The sequence below is a fragment of the Cryptomeria japonica genome, chromosome 8 (assembly GCF_030272615.1).
Source record: "Cryptomeria japonica chromosome 8, Sugi_1.0, whole genome shotgun sequence".
In the NCBI taxonomy this organism is placed as follows: domain Eukaryota; kingdom Viridiplantae; phylum Streptophyta; class Pinopsida; order Cupressales; family Cupressaceae; genus Cryptomeria; species Cryptomeria japonica.
Genome location: NC_081412.1, coordinates 713,714,751 through 713,739,365, shown reverse-complemented (window position 1 = coordinate 713,739,365; position 24,615 = coordinate 713,714,751). Strand labels below are relative to the sequence as shown.

The following is a 24,615-nucleotide window of genomic DNA, read 5'->3' as shown; positions in this document are numbered from 1 at the left end:
CATATTGTATTCGTCAAAGAGTCATCTACAGTCACTGAGAGTTCACAGGGAATATATGAAGGTCGCCCAAGTAGTCAGCAGTCACGGGAGTAGCGCAAACAACAACAACAATTAGCAGGTGCACCCAAAAATTCTCAATTGTATGTTATTTATTGACAGTCGAAAAATATTATAAATGTTCATTCAGGAAATGTCAGAAGCTATTTAATTCCTAGACAATCTGTTAAACTCTATGAGGCTTAATTCTAGAAAGAGAAGTGATGTATTTTAGTCTTAGGCAATTTGTTAAATTGAATGAAACACCTTAGGCAATCTGGGCAATACATATATTCAGTATTAGTTCTATTAGGGAATTTTACATGCAGCCCCAATGTGATAAATGGAAGAAATCTTGAGCTTACTCCTTGCTGGTTTTTCTTCAATGCACCCTTGTTTTTCTTCACAACTCACTTTACCCCTCCTATTTTTGTAAGTGAATGAAATTAAGTTCACTTTTAGGGGCTAAGGATAAAAACAAAAAAAAAAAAGAAGTTAAAAAAACTTTAAATTTTTTTTTTTTTTGTCATTTTGTTTAACCCAGTTGGCGGCCGAGTTACAGGCCGGGACTCACTGAGTTTGGTGATTCTAGGCCAAACTTGCCAATTGGGCAAGTCTGGCGATTTCGCCTCCTAGACTCGGCCAAGTCCAAGTCCAAGCTCTGCAGACTTGGGAGGCATGACTCAGACCCGGACTTGCCGAGTTTGGGCGAGTCTGGGCGATTCTCCTTTCTTTGGCTTACACACTCTAGGGTTCCCTCACTTCACTCAAGGCTTTTATGGTGGTGCTTGAAGCTTGTAGGCATAGTTTTGATTGTTCACTAGCTGTTGCATCCTAATGGTTTTTCTCCTATTTCTTGATTACAATGGAAAATTAGAGATTTTTGGTATGTTTGTCCACTCCTTGGTGATGTGGCTGAGTACATTGAAGACCTTTGGGGACATGATTAATGTTGTTGGTGCTCTTGCCTTGTGTAGATGCAATGTAAGGGAATTCCAAATTATGTAGTCATTGCTCAGAAAAATCTCTTTTATGGTTTTCCTTGCACAATTTCATGGTGGTCTCCTAGTGCTTGTGCAATTTTTGTGCATATGACCATTGCTTGTAGATTGAATTGTGTTTGCTGACAAAGGTGTTATTACACTATAGGGTCATGCTTCTTCTTGTGGTTCACTCTCTTTTGTAGGCCTTACTTAGCTTCAGTGCTTGCTTTTAAATCTCTTGCCGATACAAAGGGTGATTGGTTTGCATTAGTGACTCTTGTTGCTTGTGATTGACCCATGCTCATTTATGAGTCTTGAGAATGCGTTTGATGTTGCTACAGGGCTGAAATCTCTTGCCTATACAAATGGTGGTTGGTTTGCATTAGTGACACCTGTAGTTACCCATGCTCATTTATGAGCCTTGAGGATGCATTTGATGTTGCTACGGAGCTGAATGGACATTATTTATTGCACAATAGCACTAATTGATACCATAGTTGAACTACTCGCCAAAAGAAAAAACTCACCAAGGCTTGAAAAAAAAACTCGGGAAAACCTTGGCCAACACTCGACAAAAACTCGGCAAAAAACTCGACAACTTAAAAAAATGCTTAAATTTAATTAGAAATGCATTTTTTTGCAAAATTTAGTGAGGAGATGCATCCAATGAGTCAATATATGAGAACACAAAAGAAATAAGTCAAGTTTAGATATATTTGATTGATTTAAACACAAATTGGGTACAAAATGGCATCCTCTTATAGAATGCTGGTGGTTGATAGACTGAAACAAAATGAAATAGCAAATTGGTTTTCTAAAACTAAAAGTAAATACTACATCAAAACATTTTACATCTTCCTCTTCTTAGCTCTAGTGAAAAATAGGGTTTAGATAGAACTAGAGGGTCTAGTCCTAGGAGTTCGATGTGCCTCCTCCACCTCGCCAAAATGAGGTTGAGCGTAGCACCCGTTGCAGGGGTCTGAGTTAGAGAGAGAGAGGTAGAGAGATAGGTCTAGATCTTGGGGGAGAGAGGAGAGAGTAAGATAGAGAGTGGTAGAGAGAGGAGATGGAGGAAGAGTGATAGGAAGATAGATAGGTCTAGAATTTGGGGCAGATAAAGTGAGTGAGGTAGAGAGAGCGAGAGAATGTTGATAGGAGCCTACTAATTACTGAAATTTGATTGTCTGAAAATTAAAAGATCTTCGAAAACCTAGAATTTGCGTTATAACTCCTACAGATCTAAAACCACTCTTAAACATCCTACCAATATATACATGAAATATAACTTAAAGTATAAGAAAGGAAAAAGACATATTGAAATGTGACTTATGCTAATAGGAGCCTTTTGGTTACTGAAATTTGACTAAGTCTGAAAATTTAAAAGATCTTCTAAAACCTAGAATTTGCATAATAACTCCTACAGATCTGAAACCACTCTCAAACATCCTGCCAATATATACATGAAATATAACTTAAAGTATAAGAAAGGAAAAAGACATATTGAAATGTGACTTATGCAGCGTTATGTTGATAGGAGCCTACTGGTTACTGAAATTTGACCAAGTCTAAAAATTTAAAAGATCTTCTAAAACCTAGAATTTGCATTATAACTCCTACAAATTTGAAACCACTCTCAAACATCTTGTTAATCACTTATACTTAAATGTTATATTTCATGTATATATTTGTTATATTGGAATGAGAGTGACTTGAAAAAAATAAATTAGATAATTTTTTGACATGTTTGGGCCTTTTTTTAATGCAGCCGAGTCCAAAGACTCGCCGAGTTTTTGTGAATTACTCGCCAAAAACTGTGCGAGTTAAAGTCATAAATACTCTCAAAGCAAAAAAACTCGCAAGTTTTTCAAAACTCGTCGAGTATTCCATCTATGATTGATACCACTGCAGGTTTTAATGTCCTTGCTAGATGAAAACCCAATATGTTGGCTAAACCTCAGGAGATGTTCCTTCATCGTGTTGGTGGGTGTGTACATAAATCAGATAGTGGGGCCAACAACCACATGTCCACGAGGGGGTTGGCGTGTTGGCATTGTGGTGGGACAAAAACCCCACTCTTAATGTCTCCTTATTCTGTTCTGTTACTTCAATCACTTCGATTGATGAGACATTGGGAGGGGGTGAAGGAATTATAAGTGGAATGATAGTCTTCTGTTTCTTCTTCACATCCTCAATCGTCTTCCCTCTGGCCTTGACTTCTCCTGACGTGTTCTTCCTTCTCTTAGGAGCTTGACTCTCTTCGAATGCATGAATCCTGACATCACTGACAGTCCTCTGATCATCCTCGGAAGTAGACTCTTCCGGCTTCATCTTTTCATAAGTGAAGGGAACACCCATGTCAACTAACTTATTCATTTGTATATCCACCCATAGGCGGGAGAAATTCAAGACCTCTCTCATCAATATATTTAGGTCAATCTCTTCTGACTTTGACCAACTTGGCAATAGGATTGCCTTCTTCATTTCACTCTCATACTGTGGATGTGTATGATCTCTATCATCTAATACCTGATCAGGAATGAGGAAAAGTCCACACTTCCTCATGAAATCCACTGACATTCTGGACCACATTCTTCTCTTCATTGCTTGCTCGTCCATCAGGTTAGCCCAATGATCTTCTATGTCAATCCTATGAGTAAACTTCTCTCCTGTGGTCCTTCTGACCTTCTTGTCTGGATCAAATCTTTCTCTCTTCTTGTACATAGCAAATCGATAGAATGCAAGCTCCTCACTCGCAGTGCTGGCGGCTATGGCAGATTGGCAAACCTCTGACGTCTTCCCAACTGAAATAGGGAACGCCATTCCTGTCTTGTGCTTCTCTCTTTGGATAACATCGAACTCTAGAAGCTATCTCACCACTTCCAACAATATTATTCTGTCGGTTGGATACCTAGGAAGTCTGTAGGGTTCAGATTGAAACCCATGAATCTTAAGGTATGTGAAAGTGGGAAACTGTATATACCATGATCCATATTTTTCTATTAACTCTGTTGCCTCCTTGGACAATCTTCTATGGATTCCGCCTTGCAACATCCATGTGATGTACATAGTGAATGCATCATTCACTCTCTTATAGTCTTCAATTCTATGCATGCTTAGTTGGGGGTAGCATTCATAACTCTTGAACTGTCCTTGCCCATTCCTGACTTCACCTTTGCATATTAATCCTCTGTATGAAACAAACCGTGCAAGCAGGTACACCAGGTAAGAAGTCATGGCGAATGACTTGGACCGCTCTACATTCCTCAGCTGAAAATCCAGATTGTCACTTATAATCCTGGACCAATTCACCAATGTTCCTCTAAGACAATTTTGGATGAAGTAGAACATCCATCCATCAAATATTGCTCCCTGTGGCATCCCCATCACTCTGTTGAGTAGGAATATCAAATCACTATATTCCTCCTTAAAATCTATGCACATAAGTGTCTTGGGAGCCTTGGAATGATGAGACCTAGGCTCAATCATCCACTCTTTGTTAATTAAATTCTTGCATACACCCATCTTCTTCGTGTATCTTTCTGCATAATCCTCCTTGGTCACATCCTTCATGTCCGTCCCGCGTGGGAATCCAAACACCTCTGCAATAGCATCCTTAGCAAGGTAGGTGATGACAACGCCCTTAGGACTCTTAATCATTCTTGTGAGCGGATCGTAACATCGTGCACACTCCAGGATAAGCTCACTGCACTGTATGGACTGTGGAAATCCAGCGGCATGGAAAATGCCACTCTTCATAATATTCGCATATGCTGGGGAAGGAACCTGATCTCTGACTCCGAACATCCGACGCTGCATCTGGTCGAAGTCTAGGAAATGCATGTTTGTATCAACGATCTCCTTCCATCTGGATGAAATCTTAAACTCTGGATAAAATCCAGTCTCCAACGTCTTCAGTAGTTCTTTTCTTTCCTTATATCCCGACTTTGACATCGCACCTGTACGAAGCTCAAAGTTAGACTTAGGAAAATAAATATTCGTAATAAAATTCTTGACTTTCTAAAGATTTTAGCTTATTAGAGCATGGAGTCAGAAAAATAATCCATACACTTGGTAAATTTTAGCAATTAAGTTCAAAGCGTGACAACACTAAGGCATGGACGCCTTCCATAAAATTCATTGAATACCTCCTCATGGTTAGAAAATATGCAAGCTAAAATGCAAAGGAGTATACCGGATAAATGGTGACTAGGGAAATGTGTGAAAGGTTGTGTTTTCACACAATGAATGTCTGAAGACACCTTCCGCAGTCAACAATGGAGGTCAACAATTCCTGAAGACAACCTGAAAATCAAACTTTAATAACATGTTGTAATCTTCAAAATGTGCATAATCTTGATAAAAATCAGTCCTAATGATCAAAACAATCATATTCAGGAATGTAAGTATGGCTGGTAAAAAATTTATTTCTGAGGACAAGTCTGAAAACTGAATACTTCAGACTTACCAGCACCTTGCAAAGTGGTTTAAATCCTTGAAAATGATGAAAAATGGCCAAGGAAACAGCCCCAAGCAAAATCGCCAAAAATGGTTGGGTGGCTGGAAATGAAAATTTCTAAAGACAACCGCCTAACAATGGAGTTTTAGACCTGCAACAGCTCTAAAATGGTCTAAAAAATGCATAGAAAACTCCATAAAACACCTCCAAATGCAAAATGCCTAAGTTGGAATTGGCTGGGCAATAAAAACTTAAGTTTGAAAATTAATGGCAGCCATTAATGGAGGTCAAAATCTGAAGCAAACCTCAGATCTGAAGCGAATCAGCAGGCTGGAAATGATGGCAGCCACCAAGCATGCATGAAAATCACCAAAATATGGCACCAAACCACCTCCCAAGCAAAATCGAATTTTTCCCAACTATGGCGCCATACTAAAATCTGAAAATTGTTGTCAATGGTAGCCTTGATCTGCAGTAATGAAGGTCTGAACAATAAGCAAAAATGGTGGAGGAAAAATCGCCTAAGTCTCCAAACATGAAATTGCCAATTTTCACCAAAAATGCTGAAGTTTGAAAAAATCGCCAAACTTTGCAAAATCGAAATTCTGAAACTGGTCTTTAATGACAGCCAGAGGAATAGATCAGCAAGTTGGAAAAAAGGGAGGAAAATAAATCCTCAATCCCACACTTCACAAAAACGCGTTGCTAAAAATTCGCCCAACTTGGAGAAAAATTGCTTTCATGGAGACACCTTGCAAAAATAATAATAAAATAATGTTAAGTCTCCTCTCATATACTTGCTTTCACCTCTCACTTTCACCACACAAGCAATGTGGGATAAAACACTTGTATAAAATATAAATACTTGCTTGGTGAAAACCTAACTTACTTCTAGAAGGTTCAAATATTAAATGATTATTGCAAGTTATTAAATTTTGCTTTTAAATTTTAAATAATCATTAATTATTATTTAAAAGCAATTAAAAATGGGGCTTACTTATTAAAATATTGCAATTTAAATCCAAAATAAGCCTCTAGGAGAAAATCGATATAGGTTGGGATTGAAAAATCCTTTCAAAAATCATTAAAATGTCAAAATTCACCCCATAAGGGAAATTCGACCCATGCTTGGACAAAAATCCATGCATAACTTCATCAAAATGCACACAAAAAAACCTCCCAGGGGAAAATCGATATGAGCCTGGACAAAAATCCACTCTACTTGCAAAAAATCACCCCCAGGGGAAATTCGATGGTAGTCTGGATTGAAAAATCCACACTCCAAACTCACTTAACTTGGAAAAAACCTCCCTGGTGGAATTTCGACCTCAGTCTGGATGAAAATCCGGACTCAAAACTTTTCAAAATATTCCCAGTGGAAAATCGATTCCTGTCTGGATGAAAATCCGGACAAAAATCCTCATTTAGTTGTCACAAAAATCCTGGTGGAAAATTTGACCTAGGCATGGAATCATCCACACTCCAGTCCGCACTCCTGGTTGAAAATCGATGGTAGTCTGGATAAATCCTGACACTTAGCCAAATTTTAGCACTTCCAGGGGAAATTTGATCCAGGTATGGATAAACAGTGGGGGAAAATAGTAGCCAGTATGGATTTCAGGGGAAACTGTGAGATTTTGCCAAGATCAAGAGCTCAATGAAATGTACAAAATAGAGACACAATATAGGACAAGAATAAACTGTATTCTCATCAATAGAAAATGATCAATAATCAATTACATACAATGTAGATGAGCTTGCTTATATAGGCAAGGCTAGGGATATGTGAGCACACAAACATGACATGTGGCTCAATAAGAAACAAGGGTAGGTAGGAAATAGGTGTGGGTAGGTAGGAGAAATAATATAATAGTCCACATGAGGTGGATCACCCACTGAATGTGGAGTGTAACAACAAGATCAACACCATAAAAGGTGGAATTTCTCCTACACACACTATCCCAATGTGGCACAAACACCCAAGTGTCTCATACCCAAACTACTATGAAATGCATTTCCTAAGTAAACTTAAGTAAGTGTAATAATATCCAAGATGAATAATTATTTACACCAACAGAAACCCATGTGTAGTGTGGATTTTGAGTGGGGGAATGGGTTGGGTAGTCTAGAATGTGAGGGGAAAAGCACCTCTAGTATGGATTTTGACCCTTTAACCCTTGGAATAAGGATTACCCTTAGGATTTTATCATTTTAACCACTCAAAATCACTTAGAAACTTTAAATTTACACTGGACTTAGGCTAATTTTCCAAAAATATGAGCGAAACGCTAGGAAAATATTGGAATAAAATGCGAAATCAACTTAAATAATACCTTAGGAGCAAGAAAACAACTCCAAAAGGTTTGTGAATACCTTGGCACTTTAAAATCACTGATGCGCGTGTTTAAAAACACGTTAACGCTCAATAGGTCTACATTTAGGAAAAACTTAGGATCATTAAAATATCAACGTTTTACAACTTGATCCTATAACTTCAAAAACCCTAGACGGCACTAGGCATGATCAAAACTCCGAGACTCGGGCACGTGAAACGCAAAATTGCCCACTAAGCAGCCAAAACCCTAACCTAACAACGTAGAAAGCCGGCAAAGAGGGGGTCCCCATTAGCAATGGGGCGATGTGTGAAAAGGTCACAACATATAGTTATCCCAAGAATCCATGGCAATGAACTACAAACACAATCTCTAAGATCACAAAAGTTTTACTATCAGAAATCATCCAATTTGAGCTAAGCTAAGCTTTTGCAACCTTAATAAATCGCTTTTTTTCCAACTATTTTCACCTGTTTCCAATCACACCCAAATGGGTTTATTTATAGGAGAGGAAGGGTAGATGAATTAACCAAGACAGAGAGTAATGCTTCCCAGGCAAAAGAGATCGCAAGAAGAGCCATTTAACTTCTTGAATGACTCTTCATACATGTTAGTTGTCCCGTATAGGAGAAGTTTGATGGTGGCCAAACCCATTACCTGTTACCTGTTATGTCAGAGATGAGTTCAACAGGATTCTAATTTGTAAGAGAAATTTGGCTGCAGTGAAACCTGTTATTGATACTCATCCTGCAATTCGCAGAGGTCATAATTTTGCACAGTACTCAGATTGAGTTGCCTTTTTTCTGAGATTTCATAAATTTTGAGGAGTCCAAATATTTAAAAATATCACACTTACGATTACTCTCTTATGCTGTTTTAAACCTTGCAACAAAACTGCATTTTGATCTTCTGAGCAGTCCAATTATATCTGAATGCTTGTCTGTTAATTTTTGGATCAATTTCAAAGTTGTGATCCCCTACCATTGCTGGTCATTCAAATTCCTCTTCCTAAACAATTGGCACTTCACATTTCAGTTGCACTAGTATCTTTTGTGGTTTTCTATTTTAGCCGGTCACATGGGACCAAGTGGGGAAAAGTTAAAACAAACAGTAGTAGTACTAGTAGCCTCCTCATTGGGATCCCTGCCACAACATCCTACAGGTCTGATTGAAGTACACAGTGATGAAGGTCTAATTAATTTTTCTCCCCAACAAACAACAAATTATTTATGATTTTGTCGTGATTGTCATATTTTGATAATTTTTCAGAGATGCTAAGTTTGTAGTAAATTAAAAATTTAAAGCAAATATATTCTCAACCATCTCATGCTGGATTACAAACATAAAACAAATGCATTCTTAATTATCTCATACTGGGCCCAAGTTATAGTGTAATAAGCACATTGGTTGATTTGATGATTTGATTAATTTTACATTCCAAAGGAAATGTGCCTGTTGTACTTGAGTTTAATAGTTTTTCTATTAGACAGCTGGAAGTTTACAGCAACCATCTCTGATTTTGGAAGAAAAGGAAAACCATGGTTTTAACTTGTCATAAGGAAACATGATAAAAAACGATTATTCTGAATAAAAGGAAGACAATTCACATATAAACTATTATATGCATTGATCATCATATCTTGACCCTAGGTTTTTTAGATAAATTTTAGATTGTTTCATCCAAACTGTCAAATGCCATCAGTTGCCTTGGTGGAAGGCAAGTTCTGTCAAGATAGTTGCAATGGGTAAGAAGTTGACTTTGCTGACATATCAAATTGGTAATCTATACTCCTTTTTCTTTGAAATTCTTGTAAGATGCTTATCTAGAAGAATAGGATTGGTGATCCTAACTATAATCTATAACTCTCTACATTTGGTTTTAAGATATTGGTAAGGCTTAATTCAAATACATGCAATGATGTTTATTTCTTTTGTTTTCTAGTGGAAACTAAAAAAATAAAAAATATATGTAATAGATTATTGCACAATATTGTGTGAGGAAGATATTGATATCTTCTCATTTAGGATGAGTTATGCTTGATAGCTTTAGGTTTTTGTTGATTGCAAATACTATTCAAATATCTCAATGAATGATATGTGCCAGACTGAGGTTGACTTGATTTGAAATTTTGTGGAACCAACTGGAGTGGAGTTATTAGGATAGTTCTTTTTAGTCTTTGCCAATCTTTTTTTACTTGAGCATTTCTGAAGGATTTATATTCTGCTCCCTTTCAGACTTTTAGGATGATTTCAATGTTCATTATATATCCAAGTGAAAACTTCTAATAAGACAGACTGTCTCTTTTCTATAGGATTCAGTTTATCAGTTATTGATGGTATTACTTGGCACAGGAATGAAGAGACATGATATCTAAGTGTAACTGGAAATTTGTGATACAATGGAGGAGTGCAGAAAGTCTCAAGAGTCTGAGAATATTGGAGTTTCCATGAATATCAATGATGGATTACCGCTACTTTCAGAAAGCATCAAGAAGTGTACTGCTGGAATGAGTTGCTGGGGCATGACAGACTTAACTTTAGGACTTTATAAATTGTATCAACATCATTTACAAGAGAGTGTTATTGATACTATTTCTGGTTCACAAGTTCAAGACATGTAAGTGTATTTTGTAAATAGCTTTCTGGATCTTCAGGTTGATCCATCAATTTTTCAAGTTTAATAGCTATTTGATTCCTAAATATATGATGATTGTTTTTCAAGATGCATGTTGTGAATTTGTAACAAAGTTTAATTCTCAGTTTAGAGATTCATGGCACTTTGATGCATTGACTTACAGAACTAGAAGGGTAGAATTTCGCTTAAGCATAGCATTGTGTAGAGGTGAGGATTAGGGTGCCAAGGAGTATGAACTCTATTATAGGTAGGAATCGAAACCATAGGATTCATGTGTATCATGTCACCTGTTAACCAATTTTTCTATCAGGATCCCTCTTAAGCGGGTATAGAGGCTGGTTGAGTCAGAATGATTATCCTTGTTCAAAATTCTCTTACCTCATAAGCAAGCTTAAGGAATCCTTGGTTAGGCTGTCAGTAACTCTATTGTGCTCACAGGAGCATGAATTATATTGAAACATCAGAAGATTTGGCCAAGGAGGCATATATTGCTAACTAGGACCCATTGGTGCCAATGTTCAGGGTGGAAGTGGCGTCTGCTTTGAGATATTCTGGGAGAATCATCAAGTCTGTCTCTATTCAAATTAAGTGTAGATTATAGCACTTCCTCCACCACAGACCTTGCTGTCAGTCAGTGACGTTCATGATGCTATTAGATTGTGTATCCAAATTGATCATAAACCAAGAGATCAAGTAATCCTGCAAATCTTGGATAACACCTTTCCCTCCTAGTGTTGGGTTACCCTTGAATCCTGGTTTTTTGGGGTCCAATTATCCTCTTTCATAAATCTTTTTTAGCAATCTCCTTATTGGGGATAAAGCATTCTATGTTTAGATACATTGAAGATATTTGTAGTTGTTTATATTTTGCACTATGCTACTTTCAGTGTAATTATGATAAGATTCCTGCTTAATTATTGAATGTAGTGATTGCTTAAAGATGTGCATAGTGGCATCACTGTTTAAAGGTGTATGAGAGTCTGCGACTATATAATCACTTAGCATCTGCCATGATCACTTTATTTATTGATTTGGAAGTCTGTCTAATTCGAATTGACTAAAACTGTGAAGCTTGTTTCTAAATGATCAGAATTCAACAATTATAACTTAAGACATTGGATAGGGTTGAGAGCACATTAAGACTCTAATTTGTTAATTGAATGAACTTTACATTGACTCATATTTCCTTTAGATCAGCAGCAACCATTGCATATTTGAATATTGGTAGGGTAACTAAATCCCCAGTGGTTTAATGTTTGCGTTCACTTGATGAGCAATAGTCAAATGTAAAAAGTATAAACTTCTGTTTTTGAAGTCAAATGTGACATGTCGTGTCTCAATTTTTACTATTTGGAAGGTTAAGCCACATATAGTTTCTGTTTTTACAAAGTAAAAAATCACATGTAACATTTCTAATTTTAGAAGTCAAAATTAGCATTTAGATTATATTTATATAAATTCAGAAGTCACATTCAACATTTCTCATTTTAGAAAGTGAAAAGTCATATAGCATATTTTCAATTTTTAGAAAGTCATAGTTACTTGTAGTTTATATTTTAAGAAATTCAAGTCACATGCAGCAATTATATATTTAGAAAGTATCCTAACTTTATTATTTTAGAAGCTACATTCTGTTCAAAACATCCTTGATATCTTGATAAACATAATGCAGTGAATGTGCAATAGGCATAGTTGTGGCAATTCTACTATCTTTCTTATGGTAGCAATTGTCTCCTTAGTTCTCATCATGCCTATTCTTCTCTCCAGCCCTTGATATTCTTATAACATATTTGACATACCTCTGATCCTATTGCTTGACATTTGTGTCTCAGTGGAGTTCTCTTCACTATACAATGTGGGCAACTCATTCAAGAGCCAAAATTGTTGTGAGATTAGCTCCTGTAAGGGTTCTAGTACTAGAAGAACTATTATGCTAACATAAGAACACACTAGAATTTCTACAGAAGAAAGCCATGCCTCAAAATTAAAGGAGGCTAAGGACCTGTTGTGACCTTTTCACACATCGCCCCATTGCTAACGGGGACCCCTTCTTTTCCTGCTTTCTGCGTTGTTAGGTTAGGGATTTGGCTACTTAGTGGGCATTTTTTTGTTTCCCGTGCCCGAGTCTCGGAGTTTTGATCATGCCTAGTGCCATCTAGGGTTTTTGAAGTTATAGGATCAAGTTGCAAATGTTGATATTTTAATGATCCTAAGTTTTGTCTAAGTGTTGACCTTTTGAGCGTTAACGTGTTTTTAAACACGCGCATCAGTAATTTTAAAGTGCCAAGGTATTCCAAGACCTTTTGTAGTTGTTTTCTCGCTCCTAAGGTATTATTTAAGTTGATTTCGCACTTTATCCCAATAATTTCCTAACGTTTTTCTCATCTTTTTGGAAAATTTGCCCAAGTCCAGTCTAATATTGAAGTTTCTAAGCGATTTTGAGTGGTTAAAATGCTAAATTCCAAAGGGAAATCCATATTCCAAGGGTTAGAAGGTCAAAGTCCATGCTAGAGGTGCTTTTTCCCTCATATTCCAGACTACCCATGCTTTTCCCCCACTCAAAATCCACACTGCACATGGGTTTCCCCTGAAAACCATACTGGCTATGATTTTCTACCACTGTTTATCCATACCTGGATCCATAGTTGAACTACTCGCGACTCGGCTCGACTCGCCAAGCCCCTAGGAAAAAAACTCAGGGAAAACTCGGGAAAAACTCGGAAAAACTCAGCAAAAAACTTGGCAACTTAAAAACATGCTTAAACTTAGTAAAAAATGCATTTTTTTTTCAAAATTTAATGAGAAGATGCATCCAATGAGTCAATAAATGATAACACAAAAGAAACAAGCTGATTCTAAATATATTTAAATGCAAAGTGTCTACAAAATCGCATCCTCATGAGGAATGTTGATGGCTGGAAGCCTGGAAGCAAAATAGTAAATTACTAAATAGTTTTTGTAAAAACAAAAGTAAATACATCATTACAAATTACAATTACAACTTCCTCTTCCCGAATCTAGCAAAAATTTGGGGAGAGGTAGAACTAGAGAGATTGTCTAGTCGTATAAGTTTGCTGTGGGTGTGACTGTGCCTCCTCGCTCAGTATGGCTGATTGAGACTCATCCTTCATCTTGGATGAAGCTATTTCTCCACCTGCTTCTGGCACTGGCAATCCTCATCCTCATCCTCATCCTCATCCTCCTCAATGTCATCCAACCTGAAACCAAATCCACCCCCGTCCTCCATAGCTTGCCTCTCCAAATCAGTGATGTCAGTGTCGGAAAACAATGGAGGCTGCTCCTCTGATGTCCAATCACTGTAAGGATCTATATCATTCAAGTCAATTGGACCACCTTCTAGTTCCTCTACCTTCCTTACGCGCAATTGAAGATTATATTGCACGTAGACAAGGTCATTGAGCCGTTTATGCGCTAACTTGCTCCTCTTCTTCGTGTGGATTGCTTCAAACAAGCTCCAATTGCTCTCACAATTGGATGAACTGCAAGGCTGACATAAGACTCTGAGGGCAAATTTTTTGAGATGGGGGGTGTTTCCACCCCAATTTTGCCACCAAGCATCTGCAAAATAAATAAAATGGAAAAGTTAGAAAGAAAAGAGAAAAGAGAAAACATAATTTATCAATCATTTTAGTCTTTAGATCCCAAAATCCAAATGGCAAATGTTATACCTTGGGTTTGAGTGGTTCTTCCTCTCCTAGCCAGCTCTGAAGAGAATAGCTTACCCCTTCCTCCCTCATAATTTTGGAGCTCACTCACAATGAGGTCTCTCTCCTCAACATCAGGTACCATCCTCTCAATGCATGTACTGAGGCCCCCCCATGACTTCTCCATTCGAATCTGAGTAAGAATCCCCGAACCTAAAACGAGGGTTGAGGAAGTACCCTACTGCATGAATGGGTTGGTGGAGCTGATTGTTCCACCTCCTATCAACAATTTCCCAAATGGGATCAAATTTGAGCCTATGTAGTAATTTTTGATAGACTCCTTGGCCCTATCCATGGCCTCATAAAGGTATCCCATTGGGGTTTTATCCCCATCCACCAAGCGAAGAACTCAAACCATAGTTTTAAAACTCTTTGACTCGCCTCGGACTCGCCACGGACTCGCGAGTCCTTTGGCGAGCCGAGTCGACTCGCCTAGGACTCGCGTGGCGAGTCCAGGCGAGTCCCTGCGAAAGACTCGCGAGTCTTTCGCAAAGACTCGCGCGAGTCTTTCGCTCGGACTCGCGAGTCTTTCACAGGGACTCGCGGGCCCAGAAAAAACGCGCCCGTGGGGGTTAAAACCACTTTTTTTTTTCATTTTTTGACTTCAATTTGGGTTTTTTTTGGCTGGAGCAGGTTAGAAGGGTTTGGAGGAGTAGAGGGAAGAAGGAAAAATCAGCAAGAGAGATCTAGGTAAGGATTTTTCTCTTTCTTTTTTTTTTCATTTGAATCATTTCATTGTTTTGAAACTGAAAAAAATCTTGAAAATCAAGGGGATATGTTGCCAAATTTTTTTCTATTTTCTTTCCTAAGTTATTTCCTCTTTTTTTTTTCTTGTTTTTGAATGCTATTTTTCCCAAATGATTCATTGTCATTTTTTTTGTTGATTTTCCATAAAACCCTGCTGATTTTTTTTTTCATGTTAAATCAGCAATGGCAAGTTCAACTCCAAGGGCAACCCCAAGGTCAGGAAGACAAAGAGATAAAGCTTGGAAATATGGGATTGCAGGAAGCAAAAAGGGGGAGGTCACTTGCACCGAATGCACAAGATGGATGACTGGTGGAATCAATAGATTAAAATACCACCTTGCACAAATACCTGGATATGGTGTGGAGGCATGCCCCAAATCAACTCCTGAAATTATTAGAGAGATGAAGGCCATTCTTGCTGAGAATGATATGCATAAGGAAGAAAGGCAAAAACCAAGAGAAGCCATAGCAGCTGCAATGAATCCCACATTGTCCACTTCGGGTCCCATTGGTCATAGTCGGGGTCGTCTGTCACTTTCATCTTTTGGTGACAATGAGGGTGAGGCTAGTGGCACTCCTGTTAGATCAGACCCTAATTTTTTTGTACCACGCAATGTTCCAGGTGCACAACCTTCACTTGAAGGTACAGGATGGAATAAAGAGAAGCATGAACAAGCACGGATAGCAGCTTCAAACTTTTGGTTTTACAATAATCTATCTTTCAATGCAGCAAACAATGTGTATTGGGAAAGTTTTGTTAATGCATGTACAGTGGCGGGTAAGGGGTTTAAGGCCCCAACAGGTCATGACTTCAGTGGGCCATTGCTAGAGAAAGCTGTGAAAAATACAGAAGGTGTGGTTGATGATCAGAAAAGGTATTGGAAGAGAAAAGGATGCAGCATTTTATCTGATGGATGGACAGATGGACGGAATAGGACTCTTCTCAACTTCTTGGTGGCTTCAAATGGTGCAATGGTATTCATAAAGTCTGTTGATGCCTCAAATGAAATAAAAAATGCAGAGACTTTGTGTAATCTGTTGGATGGTGTGGTTCGAGAAGTTGGAGTTGAGAATGTTGTCCAAATTATCACGGACAACGCAGCTGCATATGTATCTGCAGGTAGAATGCTTATGCAGAGGCATCCTTCGATTACATGGAGTCCTTGTGCTGCACATTGCTTGGACTTGGTGCTAGAGGACATTGGGAAGATTGGATGGGTGAAGAAGGTGGTTGAAGATGCAAAAAGTGTCACCAAATTCATCTACAACCATACTTGGGTGCTTGCTTTGATGAGAAAATACACAAATGGCAAGGACCTTGTGCGACCTGGAGTGACACGATTTGCTAGCCACTTCATCACTTTGCAGAGCATTCTTAGTGCCATTCCTCATCTTAAGCAGATGTTTGTGTCAGATGCTTGGTTGGGGTCTGCATACTCCAAAAGACCTGAAGCAGAGAAGATTGTGACCATTGTTTTTGATGATGGGTTCAATAAAAGTGGAGAGGAGTTGACTGCGGTAAGTAACAAACACAAAAGTAAAGTTTATACAATCTTGTCTATTTGCTGATTTTATTTTTTAGGGGTTGATTTTGTATTAATTTAAAATTTGTTTTAATTTTTTTAGGTGACAGAACCTTTGGTGAGGGTTCTTCGTATGGTGGATGGAGAGGGCATGCCAATGGGTTTCATTTATGAGGCCATGGATAGGGCCAAAGAGGCCATTTCACATTACTATCGTGGAAATGCAAGAAAATGTGAAATCTTTTGGCGCATCATTGATCGTAGGTGGACAAACCAACTCCACCAACCGATACATGCCTTCGCCTACTTTTTGAACCCGAAATTCTACTTCTCTGATTCATTTAGGGCTGATGAGGAGGTCATGGCAGGTGTTATTACATGCATTGATAAGATGACACCTGATCCTGAGTTGAGAGACAAGGTTCTTGATGAGTTGGAGGTGAGATTTGACATTTGCAATTGCTCTATCTTTATTTATGAATTCGGAAATGTTCATTATTGAATTTGAGTTTGACACTTTGACTATCTAGTATCTATTTCTGAATTTGGAAATGTTCATTCCATTGTTCAAGATCTACAAAAGTGCAGAGGGGAGACTCTTCTCATCACAACTAGCAATTGATAGGAGAGGAAAACAACAACCAGGTAAAACATTTAGTAACTTAGTTCAATAGTGCAAGAAAAAACCTACAAACTTGATTGTTACATTTTTTTCTCAATTCTAATATTTCTAAATGTTTTTTGTAGATTTATGGTGGGAGAATTATGGTGCCGGCACGCCTAATCTTCAAAAGATAGCTATCTATGTTTTGTCTCAGCCATGCAGTGCTTCTGGGTGTGAACGAAATTGGAGTGTCTTTGAAAGCATTCACACAAAGAAGAGAAATAGATTGTCACAAAAGCGGCTCAATGATCTAGTATTTGTTCGGTACAACCTTCGCCTTCGAGTTAGACAGGTGGAGGGTGTTTCACATGAGGCCATTGACTTGGATGAAATTGATCCATATGGTGATTGGACCATGAATGAACAAAATGATGGTGATGATGTCCTGCTTACCGAAGAAGAAATTGCAGAAATAGAGAGAGGAGCAGCACAAGATGCAGAAGGAGCAAGATTGGATGAAGATGAGGACGAAGATGAGGATGATGATGAGGACTATGACTTTGAAGAAGAATCATCTCACCATTTAGATACCACAACACCCACTGCTACTACTTCTAGCTCAAGGCCTGAAAAATTGAGCTATATTAGGAAAAATACAAAGAGGAAGATGTAGTCTTCTCTTTGGTTTGTTCATTCACATTGCTGTTTTTCACATTTGCAGTTGGACTTGGACATATCATTATATGTAATTTTGTGAACATTTATATACTTATGCTGCCATTATAGTATTATACATTTTAGAGTTGAAACTTGAAACTTGAATATGCTGCCATGAATGATGAAATTTCAAATATTGCGTGTTTGTACTTTGTAGATCATATGACATGTGTAATGTTTCAATTATGGCACTTATGTTCTCTAAATGCATTAATTTCTTTATGTTTTTTTGTAAAACTACGGTTTTTTTTTTTTGCCGAGTCTTTGCCAAGTCTTTCGCGAGTCTTTCACGAGTCCGAGTCCGAGTCCAAAATTTTGGTTTGCCGAGTCCGAGGCGAGTCCGAGATTTTCAACTATGACTCAAACCAAGGGCTCTGACACCTACAATTGAAAAATGCAAATTACAAAAAGATTAAAATTTAAATAATGAAATTACAAATTAGTAATGAGAGACTTGAATCAAGAATAACTAAAATTTAAAAATTAAAGTTTTGAAGTAACAACCTTCACAATCTCTGCAGCCCTTTGTGCAAATTGGCTGTCGAAGACTATGCATGTGACAACCTCTCCTTCAGGGTTCTTTGAATAAGGTGAGTTAAGCCATTCTCCACTCACAAACATTAGTTTCAAAGAAGTCAATGCAGCAAGAAGGCTTTGCAACGTCAAGAAAATCGTTGTAAACCTTGTGACACTAGCTCTCACCAAATCTTTCCCTTGGGTGTGCTGTCTCATCAAATTTAGGACCTGTTGTGACCATTTCACACATCGCCCCATTAAAATTGGGACCCCCTCTTTTTTGCTCGGTTTTGCCTGTTCTTCTCTCTGCTTTTCGGGTTTTGGGTAAGTGAGTGAGTCGTCTGGACTAGGGTTAAGCCTTAGGGTTTCCTTTTTTTTTTTTTTTGATATTTTCAAGCCGCAGTCCAGTCAAAATTTTGAAGATTATTGAGCTTCCTCCCGTAGGTTGCAATTTTGAAATAGGATGAGTCTGTCAGGATGTCAAGTGTGTCTGTCTAGGTCCAGTCGGAATTTTGAAAGCAAGTTCAAATTTTACCTAGTGTTAATGATGGAAATTGTGCAATTTTGTCCGGGTGAATTTTGACCAAATTTTGGAAGGTTTGATAATTGACCCCTGGCCTTGGAGATGACCTAATTATGCCTTGTGAAGTGACTGAAAGCCTAAATTCTTGGTATTTTGGCCTATAGAGGCAAAAGCGCTCCTGTCCCTCTCCCAAGGACCAGGGCGAAATTGGTATTTTATGCATCTTGGTTATTGACTTGTTTCATTTGTCTTGTGTAGGGTCGCCAGGAGATACAATCGAGCATGGATTGAAGGTTTTGAAGATTTTTTGAGACTCAAAATGGCAAGTTTTTTAAGGTTTAAGGTCAAATCGCTCCTGTCCCTCTCCCAGGGACCAGGGCGAAATGACTTACTTAGGGCATTTTTGGCCTCATTTTGATCGAACTAAAGCATCAGGGACGCAACAAGAGATGAAATCAACATGATGGAGCACCCAGACTTAGTCGTTTGCAATAAAAGTTGAACATTTGACCTTAAGGACAAAAATCGCTCCTGTCCCTCACTGAAGGACCGGAGCTTGTTTCTCAAAGTTGCACTGTCCTTGCAGGGCCAAGACAATTTGTTGATTCGAGGAGATCAAGGAGGGCATGTTTTGTCCATTGAATATAATTTGAAGTAATTGACAAGCGAGGAAATATGCTAAGATGACAAGTTCGCTCCTGTCCCTCACTGAAGGACCGGAGCTTGAACACCAAGTTTGCCTTATTCTTGCAAGATTAAATGATTTTGCGATTTGGAAGAGATCAAGTAGAGTACATTTTGCCCATTGAATATAACTTGGATGGACCACGAAAGAGAAAATCTACCCAAGACACAAGTTCGCTCCTGTCCCTCTCCCAGGGACCAGGGCGATTTTCAAATGAAGCTCCTGTCCCTCTCCCAGGGACCAGAGCGATTTTCTTAAAAGACAAGTTTTTGGCGAAGGTGAAGTAAGTTTCAAGTTTGACATGAATGAAGGAAGGCGTGATCACCCCGTTGAAGATAATCTTGAAGGTTGGCAAAACACAAATGAGCTTATAAATGCAAGTTCGCTCCTGTCCCTCTCCAAGGGACCAGGGCGAAATTTGGGTTATCTAGCCTCCCCTCCGAATTTGAATGGGTCCAAGTCAAGACGCGAAGTCAAAATGATGTTTGGAATGCTTTAAGGGAGAACAAAGTTGCAAAGACCACGAGAACTTGATGGAATTGCCTAAATCGCTCCTGTCCCTCTCCCAGGGACCAGAGCGAAATTTTCAAGTGTGCCTCTATCGTTTGCAAGACTCAAGAAGGAATAAGAAACAACGTTTTTCGCTTCGAAGGCAATTGGAAGTTGATACGATCAAGGGTTCGCACAAAGAACAAAATGGCGCTCCTGTCCTTTAGTCAAGGACCAAAGCGATTTCAATAGAATCAACCGTTCCCTTCAAAAACTACGTCAAGGCAAGGTCATGCAAGATCCCAAATGTCTTTAGGAAGATGATGAACAAGGAGTTAACGTCAAAAGTCGACAATTTTGAGCTCAAATGCAAAATTCGCTCCTGTCCTTCAGCCAGGGACCAGGGCGAATATCCTTAGAAGGGCTCATTTGGTCTTGGGGAGACAAGTTGGGCATGCGTAGAGCAAACAAGGGTCATCAATTGCCCTCACAACTCGATTTGGCAATGTGGAAAGTGAAGACCAAAGGCAAGAAGTAAAGTCCGCTCCTGTCCCTCTCCCAAGGACCAGGGCGAAAATGGTTCTAAGAGGCATTCATTCAAAAAATTGAATAGATCAAACTCCAAGTTACGAATGAAGATCCCAGTTTGGACGTAAAAGAAGTGACTTTGAACGTGAAAATCAATCCAAATTGGCTAAGGCGCTCCTGTCCCTCTCCCAGGGACCAGAGTGATGTGGTTAGTATCCCTTATATCTCCCATGCTTAGGCGCCAATACCTTTCGAATTGCATTAAATGCTAAAATTCGATAAAAACTTTGAAATATTTAATTAAATTGGCATTTAAAAATAGCGCATAAGGCATTAAATAATTGATTTAGCCTTTTAAAAAATTGAAATTATTAATTACAAAGGCATTTAAATTAATTAATTATTAAATTAAATAAAAAGGGAGAGCGCTTGGGGTTATATTTTTATACTTTTATAAAAGTTGGCCTCCTTTTTATTTAAATTTTGTTTATTATTTGCCTTATTTCCAAAAGTCGGCCTATGTGAGAATAAGGAGATGAGCGCTTATATAAGAGGGGGTACTTTGAAGCATTTTAAACCATCATTTAATCATTGTTACATGTGATTTTGGAGAAGCAATAGAGGGAGCGAAATTTCCATCCAAGGAGGAGTGCGAACTTTGTTTGTGGTTAGAGGTGGAGCGAATTTTCCCTTAAGGCGTTGAAGACCCCAAGGGTGGTGAAGTTAATAAAGGAGGCGCATTTGCTAGAAGAAGCTCACGTTGAAGACTCCAATCTTCATTTTGCCTAGGCGAATTCCTAATTTTGCATCTTTTTTAGAGTTAGTTCTCAAGAAAGGTATGGCAAGATCTCCCTTGTCCAAATTTTGAATTTTGAATCGTCCTAGCCTAAATCTTGAATTTTCCTAAATTTAAATTTTAATCTATATTTCTATATTGCAAAATCCATTACTCATTATGAAATGTTGTATAGGTGTCACGATGGCGACCCCGAAGGCAGGAGCATCCACCAGTCATCCAGCCCTCATGAGGGAAGATCAAAAGAATGAAGAATTGGAGACCAAGATCGTGTCGAAGTGGAGCAACATTGGAGATACCAACTTGGGAAACTTCAGTGTGAAGAAGTTTCGAGAGGTCCCTTATATTGGCAAGCCATCACCTGTCGCAAGGAGAATAATTGAAAGTGGCATTATCAAGGCAGCCGGCTTCCCTCCAGCAATCCAGTGCCATGAGTTGATGATCGAGTGTGCTCGCCATTATGATCCACAATCAAGATCGATCGTGTCCAAGGAAGGAAACACTTTGGCTTACCTTTCAGAGGAGGCTGTAAGTGAGGCTTTCCATCTTCCAGAGCACAGAGATATGATTTACAAAAGTTTGGAAGGAGCCAGGTCCATGTACGAAGATGATCCAGACACTTGCTTAAGCATCATCAACAAGAATTGGTTACTCAAGAGTCGTCCTCGCCTGAGCAAGATTCCGAACACACCACATAGGATCGACTTCCAGGAGGAGTACAGAGATTTGATAACATTACTCAACCGAGTTACAGGGGCTCCTCAAGCCTTCTATTTTGAGAAGTGGATGTTCTACTTCATCCAAGTGATAGTTCAAGGAAAAGGAACAATTCACTGGGCTAGAATGATTAGCCATTGCTTGGACGTGCAGTTAAGAAGACTGAAGGCTACCAAGTCTTTCCACATGAGTTCATACATCATATATGCCTTGATAAGGAGTTTTGAATATGCAGGACTACCTCACAGAGGAGTGATTGGAAGAGGGCCCGGGGAAGTCAGAGTTTGTGATTCCTATGTTCATTTGCATCATCCTCCAGGAAGTGACTACAAGTTGGTCAATGATACCTTCATGATGAACATCACCAGGACATTGCAAGGCGGGATTCATAATCGGCTATCTCAAGATGCACAAGAGCTTGTAAAGAGGTACGGTGCTTGGTTCATCCAATTTTAGAAGTTTACATATATTAGAGTTCATGGATGTCCTTCACCTCCCTATATGTTGCCAAGATATCCGACAGACAGATTAGTGTTACTTGAGGTAACTAGATAGTTGGCAGCTTATGCGAAGGCATTCAGACACAGGCATGGAAATGGAGTTCCTGTGCCTATCATACTAGGAAATTCAGTTGAGGTATGTCCTAATGCTCTAGCCATGGATGATGCAGAAAAGGAGTTAGCTTTATATTCATTTTCATTCTTTGCCTTAAGAGAGAGTTTTGATCCTTATGGGTATATAGAGGAGACAGTCGGAAGGAAATACAAACATGAACCTCAGGTAGAAGACTTTTGGATGAATCTCTCAGATGATCTTGAAGTAAAAAGAAAGATGCATTCCAGATTGCCTTTAGACTTCATCAGGAAATGCAAAATTTACAGAGTGGCCGACCAAGCTCAGGACAGTGGCAGACATCTCCAATCATCTTATGACCGAGAAAGCAAAGCAGTGAGGCTAGATTGGAATGAACCTGAAATTTTGGATCTAGATGCCTTGATGGCTCCAGTTTTGTCTTGTACTCGCAGATGGGTTGATGTGCAACATCAAAAGTTGAGAGAGCAGGGCATATCTATGACTTTTACTTTGGAGGAAAGGCCAGGAGAAGGAGGAGCAAGTGTAAGTGAAGGTAATCCTAATCCCAGAAGCACAAGCGAAGGCAACCTTCGAAGCGTAAGTGAGGGTAATCCTCATCCTAGAGGCTCAAAGAGAAAAGAGAGACCTGAGAAAAGGGAATCCCCCAAGAAGAAGCCAGAGGCCAACCGAGATCGTTCATCCGGCACATCTTCTCGACAGGAGAAGAGGGCACTTGAAGTTGAGGAATCTATGGAGTCAATGGTTCAGAATGATAAACCTGAAGAAGGACAGGCATCTCAACGACCATCAAGTCAATCTCCCCAGGTCAATGAGCTACATGAAGACAATGATGATGATGAAGCGACGTCTCCTCTCCGGAAAGAAGAGTCACTACCTAAAGAAATACAAGTTAGAGAGACAAGGTCCGCCATTCCAGATTGGTTGAAGGAGAGACTAACAAGGGTGATTGTGATCGAAGACGAAGAAGATAATGTGATTGATTTAGATAGCCTTGTTGGAGATTCTTAGAGAGTAACAGAAAAGAAGAAGGCCACCAAAATGTCCAAGATGATCAGAGATGAGACAGGATCCAGGAAATTGCAGATAGCTACACCAGCAGTGGACAAGTATGAAGGTGAAATCCTTGCAGAGGAATATGATGTAGAGACATTTGAGCTTGGTCCACTCACAGCCGAGCAAACGTTGGATGAGGCAACCGATTCGTTTGAAGCACTTAAGGACAAGCTTAAGGAAGAAATGGAAAAGAATAGAAAGCTTGAGAGAGAGGTCGGTGCTTGGAGAGGCTACTTTAGCCATCTCAATCAGCCTTTGAGGCGTCAGGATCCAGCAGTATCTCCTATGCAGGCGCTTCCCCTTGAGTCAGTTGGTGAGGCAGAGAGAGTCAGGAGTTTGGTTCAGCTTATGAGCTCTTGGATTGACAAATCCCATATAGTTGCTATTGAATTTGTAACAAGAATGATGCAGACCATTCATCGAGCTATCCAGGTTCTTGAGATCATCCACAACCTAATGATAACGGTAGCGGCCTTTGCTCATACTAAAGATGTTATCATTCCTGTCTTGCAAGTAATCAGACAAACATCAAGGAAGGTCCTAGCACAAGAAAAGATAATGGATGGGGGACCTCATAGTTTACTCCAATGGTCAACTTTACTCCAGATGAAGGAAGTTCTTTTTGAGGACATCAGTAACAAATGTAATCAAGTTGAAGAAATTGTCCATCCGATCCAGGACAAAGTGTTTGAAGTATTATGTACTATCCTTGGCAGGAAGATTGCAGTTGAGACAGATGTGGATTTGCAAGAATTAAAAGAAAGAGTCAGGGTCATCTTTTGCAAAGATGAGAATGTTATTACAGATGAGCAACGGGATTAGATGTTTGCTACCATGCTCCTGATTGAGAAAATCAAAGAACTTGAACCTGGATGGGACACTGCTCTTCTCAAGGCTTTCGATCAGGTCATCCACTTGGAGGAACGAATGAGGAATCTTCCCGAGATTCCAATTG

At 39.0% G+C, this 24,615-nt stretch overlaps 2 protein-coding genes across 4 annotated transcripts in view; both read left to right on the top strand.

Moving 5' to 3' along the window:
- Window positions 1–24,615, top strand: part of LOC131071266 (uncharacterized) — a 265,220-nt gene that overhangs the window by 18,115 nt on the left and 222,490 nt on the right. For both annotated transcript variants that reach the window (XM_058007035.1, XM_058007036.2), the window contains exon 2: window positions 10,161–10,425. In XM_058007035.1, the coding sequence (XP_057863018.1) occupies window positions 10,208–10,425 (218 nt within the window). In that variant the 5' untranslated portion in view covers window positions 10,161–10,207. The remainder of the gene's footprint in view (window positions 1–10,160; window positions 10,426–24,615) is intronic.
- On the top strand, window positions 14,697–17,112 carry LOC131071265 (uncharacterized). Of its 2 annotated transcripts, XM_059210009.1 has the most exons (4): window positions 14,697–14,858; window positions 15,097–16,433; window positions 16,542–16,877; window positions 17,011–17,112. In XM_059210009.1, the coding sequence occupies exons 2-4, from the start codon at window positions 15,099–15,101 to the stop codon at window positions 17,110–17,112; spliced, it is 1,773 nt and encodes a 590-aa protein (XP_059065992.1). In that variant the 5' UTR covers window positions 14,697–14,858; window positions 15,097–15,098. The 2 variants fall into 2 exon arrangements, with proteins under 2 accessions (XP_059065992.1, XP_059065993.1); XM_059210010.1 differs by lacking the exon at window positions 14,697–14,858 and having other exon boundaries at window positions 15,054–16,433.